The sequence below is a fragment of the Alnus glutinosa genome, chromosome 5 (assembly GCF_958979055.1).
Source record: "Alnus glutinosa chromosome 5, dhAlnGlut1.1, whole genome shotgun sequence".
NCBI lineage: Eukaryota > Viridiplantae > Streptophyta > Magnoliopsida > Fagales > Betulaceae > Alnus > Alnus glutinosa.
The window spans coordinates 19,497,852-19,507,379 of NC_084890.1; the positions used below are offsets into that span (position 1 = coordinate 19,497,852).

At 37.0% G+C, this 9,528-nt stretch overlaps 2 protein-coding genes across 2 annotated transcripts; both read right to left on the reverse strand.

The window, feature by feature from the left end:
• Nucleotides 1-2,568: 2,568 nt before the first annotated feature.
• Nucleotides 2,569-3,943, reverse strand: LOC133869049 (uncharacterized). The gene is made up of 3 exons (XM_062306026.1): nucleotides 3,326-3,943; nucleotides 3,029-3,260; nucleotides 2,569-2,933 (listed from the first exon to the last, which is right to left on the reverse strand). The coding sequence occupies exons 1-3, from the start codon at nucleotides 3,941-3,943 to the stop codon at nucleotides 2,569-2,571; spliced, it is 1,215 nt and encodes a 404-aa protein (XP_062162010.1).
• A 188-nt stretch (nucleotides 3,944-4,131) lies between these two features.
• LOC133869050 (uncharacterized) lies at nucleotides 4,132-7,265 on the reverse strand. Its single transcript, XM_062306027.1, has 4 exons — nucleotides 7,089-7,265; nucleotides 6,945-6,976; nucleotides 4,856-5,243; nucleotides 4,132-4,769 (listed from the first exon to the last, which is right to left on the reverse strand). Exons 1-4 carry the CDS (start codon nucleotides 7,263-7,265, stop codon nucleotides 4,158-4,160), a joined length of 1,209 nt encoding a protein of 402 aa, XP_062162011.1. The 3' UTR covers nucleotides 4,132-4,157.
• Nucleotides 7,266-9,528: the final 2,263 nt, after the last annotated feature.

Below are 9,528 nucleotides of genomic sequence, written 5' to 3' on the forward strand. Positions count from 1 at the left end.
GGTAAATAATAATTTTGGGGTTATTTAAGAAGAAAACCGAATGAGCTTTGGGTAGGATTTTCTGATGTTTCTGTTTGAAATTTCCCCCTGTTTTTCGGTTGTCAATAGCCTTAGTGTTTGCACTCTCATATAAACCCCTGTTTGAGTTTTGGGCATTGTGGTGCTTTCCTATACTGAATATGAGATGGTTTTCTGTGATTATTATGTTGATGATAATTATAGTGGTTATTGTAAAAACTAGTAAATGAAATGTTTAATTAAATTAGAGAAATATTTAGAGTGATGGATAAAATCAAAAAAGTACATTGTTTGGATTAAGATTAAATTTGGGTGAAATTTTGGAGAGGTTGATAATGATGCTCTAACAGGGGATTCTATTATAGAAGAGTGAAATGTTGGTTGGTTGAAAAGTTAATAAAAATTTAATATTTATTTGAAGTAGAGAACAGTTGAAGAGTTTGATATACAGATAGAGCTCAATTAGTATAATTTCACATTTCAGTTCATCTCCCTAAATAATACTACTACTACTACGTTAGATTTCATGTATAATAAAAACAAATTGGTCCCCGGCTTTGGTAGGGACACCAGTGGTCCAGCACATGCATGGCATAGCTCTAAATTTAGGCACTTCTTCTCTCCTTCTCAAATGACAAAATGTTAAACAAAACTTAACAATAAAAAAGTACTAACAGTAGGAATAAAAAACAGTAGCATGAAAATGACATAAAATAATTCAAATATCTGTATACTAAAATTAATAAAGAAGAACAAGAAGAACGATATGAGAGGGAATGATAGATACCTTCATGATCCAACCGACTCAAACCCACTGTTGACAGCTTCATATCAATCTTTGACCTTTGTCTTTATATTTATTTTTTTTAACCATTTTTTTTTTTTTTGTAATTATAGAGGGAGATGTATATAACCCTAACCCTCACTCATACCTACCGTAAACTAGTTTACAAAAGAAAAAAACAAAAAAAAATGAGAGAACCCTAAAGTTAAGGAGTACAACAACAACCCTCACTATTCTACCTCAAGCCATTGCTTTGCTTCTATTTACCAACTTCATTTCACATTTAAGTTGTGATTTTTGATGAGCTGGATTCTCTAGATGAAATTCAATGTAAAAGTAGTTGTTCCAATACCAATAAAAAATATCTATTTAAATTTCTTTTTCCATTTTAATCAATTTAAGTCTTACGTACGAATGCAACTATCGGAATAGGGGGGGTTTTATTTTTTCAAACGGTCATAAAATTCAATATCAAACTTACCTAGGTGTATATTATATTCGAAAAAATTGAATTAGATTGGAAAACATTAAAGTGGTTTTCTCTCACATTTTTTATTCTTTTGTGTATGCTATTTATTTATTTTAGTTTTAATATTTTATCTTAATCTTTGTTCGATTTTAATTTTTTCGACATCCACCTGATGTAGGCACGCATAAATATGTCTACAAGTAGCGACTTCTCAAGTGGTCCTCTGTTATGTAAATGTGGAGTTCCTGCACGAATAAGATACTCTTGGACCTCGAGCAATCCCGGTAAAAAGTGGTACGGATGTCTTAAGTACAAGGTAATTTCTGAGATTAACTTTGTGTTATATGCCCTCATCCATTATTTTATGACATTTTTGTTCTCTTTCCATGCAGAAGGCCGGTGACTGTGATTTTTTCGTATGGGCTGATAAGGAAATGTCACCTTATGAGAAAGGTTTGGCGAAATACCTGAAAGAACTGGAGGACAAAAGGGTTGCTAATAATGACAGGCTTGATGCATTCATTGAAGAAAAGTGCAATCAACATTATGAGAAACTGCGGCGGGACTTAAAGTTGGGTCAAAATGACAAAGTTGATGCAATGATTGGAAAAAAATGCAAAAAGCATTATGATAAACTACGGCGGGAGTTTGGGTTGGGTCAAAATACAACTTGGATGATGTTAAAGGCTGCATTGTTAGTTGCCTTTTTGCTTTTAGTATTTTATGTTAGTGGTTACAGTGAAACTAGAAGTACTACGTTAATGTTAAAATAACAATTATGGATGCAGCTTAGTTGTATGTTTTCATTTTGAATGTTATATCTTTATATGAACCAAATTGAGCACCTCTGTATTTTGAATGTTATGTACTTCTTCTTGTCATGGTGTTATTAAAAATAAAGCATTCTGAATATATATTGACACAAACAGACTTCGTGTATTTAATACTATGAAAAATAAAATTAAACAAACTTTCGTTTATGAACATATGCATAATTTAAGCTAAATATCATTGATAAAATACCATACCCGTCTCTAATCCAGTACAACTTAACATATCGGAGAACTAAGTCATTAAAACAATTACAACCAAATTACTTGTCATAAAAGTACAACCAAACATAGAAGATCACCTAATACCCAACCTTTGATCTTGTTGACGTTCATGTCGCATTGTTCCACTCCCACATGCTATTTTTCATTGTATTCCGATATGCCCCCATGTACCTTGCACTCGACTGTGATTGATCTGGTCGTAGTCCAGGTGTTACATGCGTTTCACCTGGCATATTAACCCACTATGATACATCGATCCAAGCTTCGCCGTATAGTTGTTGTAGAGCGTGTCTGAATAATGGATCAATATCCCCACAGTCCTTGCAGATGAAGTTGTGTATAGTACAACACACAATCACAAGTAATCGTTGGTCCAGTACCTCGTACAGGGGCATATTTTCCAAAATTGGGAACCAATTCTTCAAAATCCCAAATGTCCGCTCCACCATCGATCGCAGTGAAGAGTGTCGGTAGTTAAACAACTCTTTATCAGTCCTGGGTTGGGGTTGGCCCCGGCGAAAGGTTTCCAAGTGGTATCTTTCATTTCGATATGGAGGTAGGAACCCCTTGTAGCAACCATAAGCTGAATCCACTAAATAATAATATCCTACAAAATACATGTTTTTTCATTTATTGTAAGCATACCATTGTCTAAATAGTAAACCGCTATCCTCGTAAAGACACTTGTTGTAGTAACAGTACCTTCGTCTAGTGTTGGGAAGTTCATGGTTGGATCGTTTATTGTCTCAGTGAAAATTCTAGCGTCGTGTGCGCTACCCTCCCAACCATTGCAGACAAACGTGAAACAAAGGTCGAAGTTCGTCACGCACTTCACATTTTGTGTCGGGGTTGAGCTTTTGCCTCGAAAAGGGACATCATTGTGATTCGTCACGCGCGCCATCATATGTGTGCCATCGATAGCACCTATACAATACTGAAATTGGATAATGGTTAAAATTTGAATATAAATGACAAACAAACATAATAAAATCTACTAACCTTAAACCACGGGTAAAATCGCAAATTATGGGCGACATAAGGATGAGGAATCTCCGTGCTACAAGGTTGTATAATCGTCTTTCCCAACCTGCAAAGTGCCTTGCATACGCGATGACAATATTTGCTAATTGTGGCAGTTGATCGCTGTAGCCTGTCACACACCGTCCTCTGTGACTGTGCTTGTGCAACTATTAGGCAAAAGGCTGCTACTTGCTCAGTGATTTTAACATAGCGGCTACTTCCGAGATAACCATTATGTTTTAAGGTACAACATAGTTTCATGAATGTGGGGGGAAACATTCTGAAGCGCTCATAGCATGTATTCGGGTTAGGATTGCTCAAAACCCAATGGATCCACATTGCGCCCGTCAAAGAAGACGTGCATTGTGGAATGCGCACAACTCGGTCCATGTGTTGTATCGTATAATTCAATTCTTGGAGCACATTGAACAGTCTATGAAATGAGTTCTCTAACTCTTCAAGGACCTTTTGTGTGTACCTTAGCCCATCGTTCTCATCTTCATCGTCATCCATGTTATCCAAATTGGGTTCATCATCCATATTATCTGCCCAGTTTACAACATTGAAGTTCAAGCTCGATGTACCAGGGTCATCCATGTCAATTAATCGGATAAAAAAGTATCACCTACATGAGGATACTAACAACTAATTAATATAACAAAATAGGAATAAATACGCTAGATAAATATCATAAAGTCGAAAATATCACTACATTACCAAGAGAATAAGTCATAACATATCCAAACTACAAATAACTTTAAAAGTCATAAAATGTCATTGTGAAATGCAAACAACGAAACATAATCAAGGTTCAATTGTCATCGCCCCGAACAAAGCTCATCATCCAATCTCTTTGGCAAGCAACTGGCATCGCTACAAAAAGCTTCGCGTAATTGTTGATGGTCATGGCTTCACACGCCTTACGTTGTTGATGGGCATCCAATCCAAACTCAGGGGCCAATGTGTCTATTATGGCAACTGCGTCAAGGAGCCAATCTCGTCCACGCCCAGTGCTACAACCTGCATTCCAAACAGATCCAATGGTATCGGTCTTGATAAGCGTACGCTCAATATGATCTGCGATTTTGTAGAATTCTTGATTGAGGTCATGCAAAACCGCCTCTCCTTTCGACGACCTTTTGCTACTGTGTGGCGAATGGTCTGTCGGGGATGCAACCCGCTTACCCTTCCTCTTGTGAGTCCGTGAGGGAGGAAGTTGGGGTTCGGTGAGGTCGATTATGGCCGGTGTGAGGTTAAGGTCGACGCATACAATGTCGTCGTTCTCCAAACTTTCCGAGGGGGACCGTGTGCTAGCATGTCTATACCGACCGGTTGCAGTTGTCCCTCCAAAGATGTTGTTCAATAGGGAGTAGTTCGCCGGTGCGCCATTCCTGAATTTGTAATATTTCTTTGTGCCGTGTTGCTGCAAGACATTGTGAATCTGTTAGGGGATGAATAGCATTCGTCAAATTCATAGAATAATTGTACAAATGATATTAAGAGACTTACCGTTTTCAGTTGTTCCCATTGACGCTCATCTAGCGCAACCGTGTTGTCGACCTCGTTCCAACCCGCTCCAGTCGCAATGTGGCCAATAAGGAGGTCAGTGAAGTTCTTCCAGTTCTCTCTCAACTTCTCTATCTTCTTTGACACTTGGTCTTGACTGTACTGGACGCCATCCCCCTCGACACGTTTGTTCAAATTAGCAGTAATGTTGGCGAAATGGCCCTTGAATGACTGTCGCACACCTTGTGTTGCCAGATCCAACAGTTCATAAACTAATGTCAACTCATGCTCTTCGGTCCATTTTATTTTACGGGGTTTCGACCGTGGTGGTGGATGGGGCTGGTCCAGGATGCTTCCTTGGGGACTTACGTGGAGCATTGACATATGACATCTATGAAAATGTTTCATATGCATGATGATCCAATTTTATACTCGATACATGTTGAGGAATATAAATGACATAAAAACACATCACGAAGTTTAAAACAGACGATCAATCGTTGAAATTTTGAACAGCATCATACCTTTCTAGTTGTCGCACGTGGTCGTAGGAAGTATTGCGGGTGCTGGAGTGAACAGTCACAAAAAAATTTGAAGAACACGATTATTGCAAATCAAAGAACATGATTCGTTAAAAATTCAAGCTAATCGGACTTCAACATAATTCAGTTCATTTTAATTATTGCTTCACTAGCTAATCTCTCATTTATATAAAAGAACGACAATAAATGAATATATATTTTAAAAAGGTACATATAACTATCCCATAAAGAATACAAATTCATAAATGATCAACAAAAAATGAATATATGAATATATAAAGATCGACAATAAATGAATATATGAATAAAAATTTTGGCATGTCATAGGGACTTTATATATGTTATTATGACTTGGACACCCTGGAAACCGAACAGCGGATTCCATTGGGAGGTCCATGTATTCTTTGGCTTGAGCTCTTTTAATGATTATGGTATATTCCTCTGTGTATAAATTTCCTGCCTTTTGTTGAGATTTGGTGTTCAAAGCAATGTGCTGAATCAATTTCTGCATAGATGTCCAACCACCTCCTAATCTTACTGAAATTGCAGCCCATTATAAAAATAGCGTGCTCCTCTGGCTCAAATTTAGAATAAATGCACCTTGATTAACCATATTTCAGTTCCTCATTCAACAAATGGTTCCTTGCTAGCCTATACTAAATGACATTTTGTCTTTTTTCACAAATTTATAATCAAAGGCAAAAGTATTCAATGACAAAAGGTCGGATTTTTGGTCCATGTTTGATTTTTGAATTGGAAGGATCATATTATTGTCTTGGAACATGATTTGTGTTTTCAACGGTTTATGTTAGAATGGACCATAGGCCGTATAGTTTAGTGTTCTAGTCAATGGTTTGTCAAAAACTGTGAATCATGATAAACTTTGACAAAATCATTGTCGTAAATTGTAGTAGGTATAACAAACAGACAACACAGATACAAATTCTGTAGTTTAGCCAATCGACAAAAACAAAATGAAAAAGTGGGAGTAAAGTTCTCAAAGAAGGAAATGGGTGAAAAGACCTCAGTTGGTCATGTCTCTTCTTAGTGCACTTCTTAAACAAAGAAGTGCACTCTAAGCAATTTTACCAATTTAAACATGCAGCAAAAGGTTTATTATAAGGGTCAAATCTTGTACTTCTTGAAACACAAGCATTCTTATAATTTAAGATTATAAGGGTTAAGGGTTTAATCAAAAGAATATCCAATATTCTAATGGATATATGTGTTAAATTAGTATGCTCAATGATGTGACTGAAAACTGAAATAAAAGTTGAATTCCTTATTTGTTTCTATGCTCTGATCAATTGCAACGGAACCATTTTTTTTCTTTGTTTGATGTAAAAGAGGTGCCTAGGTAGCTAGAAATTTACATGAACACTACAAAGATATTCAAAAAGCTTGGCAAACTATTAAACAAATTGCATATATATAACTCCTACGTAACTCAACAGAATGACCATTGGCTCAGCTAAAGCAAATCATTCAGTAGCGTGAACAGTATTGAATGAGTAGAAAAGAAACATAAATTTCTTGAAATTTATTTTCACCTTTCCCTATTTTCCTTCCAACCAGACAAAACCTAAATCAAAATGATCAAAGACAAACTACATTTATCAAGAGTTGGCATCAAAATCACCCAAATTGAAAACTCTGTAAAAGGGGAAAAAAAAAAAAAAAAAAAAAAAACACACCTGTGAACGTGATCTGGTACTGGGGCCCGTCACTGCAGAAGTCGTCGACCCTCCGGCCGGGCATGCACCACTGAAGGCCAAGCAGCTGCTTCCCCGTGCAGCCCGAAATCTATTGGACCCACTATACACCGACTGGTTTAAGAGCTGCTGCTGCCGTGTGGGAGATCGTATATCCATTTATAGGCAACTGATGTCAGGTTGCGAAAATCAAACTGGTATAATGAGGGAGTAAATTGAAAAGACTGAAAGTGGGAAAAACGGATGGAACGTATCGTATGGTTCCTGGATGCGAATCGTAGGGTAGTTGAGGTGTAAATGTAGGAGATAGATGGGTATTATAGATGCAAATCGCCCGTCAAGGAAGAATTGCATATTGATGGAGATAGATTTGTCAGTGGTGTGAGAGGTTTGGGGAGAGGCGCTTTGACAAAGTCCCTCTACGTTCGCTCAGTCTATTACTTAGGCTTGCAGGAATTTTTGGGGCTTCAAGGTCTACACACTGTGCAAACGTTGCGGATTGCAAGATTGGAGAAGAAAAGAGAAGGGTTAAAATGAAAATTAACACCTGCACGTTCTGTGTGAGATATGGAGAAAGCGATTCGGTTGTGGAATTTTTTCAACTCGGTAAAATAACAGTTCCAGCTTTGGATGCGTTGAATAGTCCAGGGCTCCAAGCTAACCGTACCGTAGAGGGAGAGTGAGAGAGAGAGAGAGGGTCGCTTTTCTGCCTTCTGGGCTGGGTTTGGAGGGAAGTGAATGGGGAGAGAGAGGGAAGTGAAATTTTGGAGAGAAATGCCGAGCAGTATGACAGGGGGAAAAAATTTTCAGCATGTTGCAGAAGGGTAAAATAGGAAAATGAAATGTAATGAGGAAGTGAGTTTTTTCAAAAGTTCAACATTCGTACGAACATGAACAGTACCGACAGGGAGAAAGGCAGGGGAGGGGAAGGGGAAGGGGGTTTCTAAACAGGGCCCCTGTCTTTTGTTAGCAATATTGCTAAGGTACCGTGAGATTCGTACAGGTAAAAAAAACATAAAAAACAAAACGGCTGCCATTATAAATTATTTATTCACAAACATTTTAGGAAAATCTGATTCTGAGTGGTTAGCTAGATTGCTACTGTCACATTGCTTAATAACTAATATTGTAATGTCAGTAAGTTCTTTCTGGTACAATTTTTTTGTAATAAGTTGAAATCTAACTTTGTAAAAATAAGAAGCAATTTATTATGTGAAGCATCTTCTTGGTAGATAAAAAAGTAATGCTTTGCCTCTAACCTTGGTAGTCCTTTGTGGATAGGCTGCTTTAAGGCATGAGTTATTTCTGCTGCAAGAGGAGGGCTTAAGTAGGATGCTACAGCCTCAAGACGAGTAGCAGTAAAGACAAGTGTTTCATTTAGTATATCTTTCCCATGCACTCTGAGATCATGTGCGGCTTCATACAAGCTTAAGATTCCTCACACATCATTAATACAAAATTCCTTGAACTTTCTTCTGCTGTCCAAGATCTTGGCAAACTTGTCTTCATCACCATGCAGTAAGAGGAAATGATTCACTCAGAGGATAACATAATGATGGTGTGACTAGTTCATGTTTGAATATATATATATAAAGATGGTGCGAGTATATTTTTCTTAAAAATTAGGAAAAATTATATTTTACCTCTCAATTTTTCACCTTTTTTTTAATCTTGCTTTCAACAGTAAAAAAAAAAAAAAATTGAGAAGTCAATCTTGATAACTGACGGTTGATGTACATTTAAATGTGACGTTTGGAAAAAAGGATTGTCAAAATGTGTTTTAATTTGTTCAATCGCTGTACACTGCGTTACTTTTTGCTTAAGAGAAAAAACACGTGATACACTCAATGCACAGTGAAAAATCACTGTATGACCATATATATATATATATATATACACGGATTTCTCTATATGGCCACTCAGTTATTTATTTATTTATTTTTAAATTCAATAATGTGACAAGGATTAGACGAAAAAGACGCTAAAAATGCAATCAATAAATGCCGCTGCAAATTGGGAAGCACAGGGGATCAGGATCCATGGCATCCACAATTTTAACAATCCAGGCAGTTGGTTACAAGAACGACATGGAATATGCTACGCATAAAAAGTATTGGATTTCAAAAATTGAACCCAGCCTCTTAGTTTAGGACAAAAATCACTCAATTTCTTTTTCATCTCTCTATCTCTCGTTGTCCCTCCCTCTCTCTCCATTTTCTCCCTTGCAGAAAGTATAACTTTCGAACAAAAATCTCTCAATTTCTCTTTCATCTTCCAATTGCTAATTTTATTCCACACCCTCTCTTTGATATAGTTGAAAGCCTAGCTATTGGATTTTCCCACAAAAGATGGCCTCTGAACTTCTTTCAAACCAGATAACCTGAGAATTTCCTGCTTTCTTTCATTACTGGTGTTTCGACTA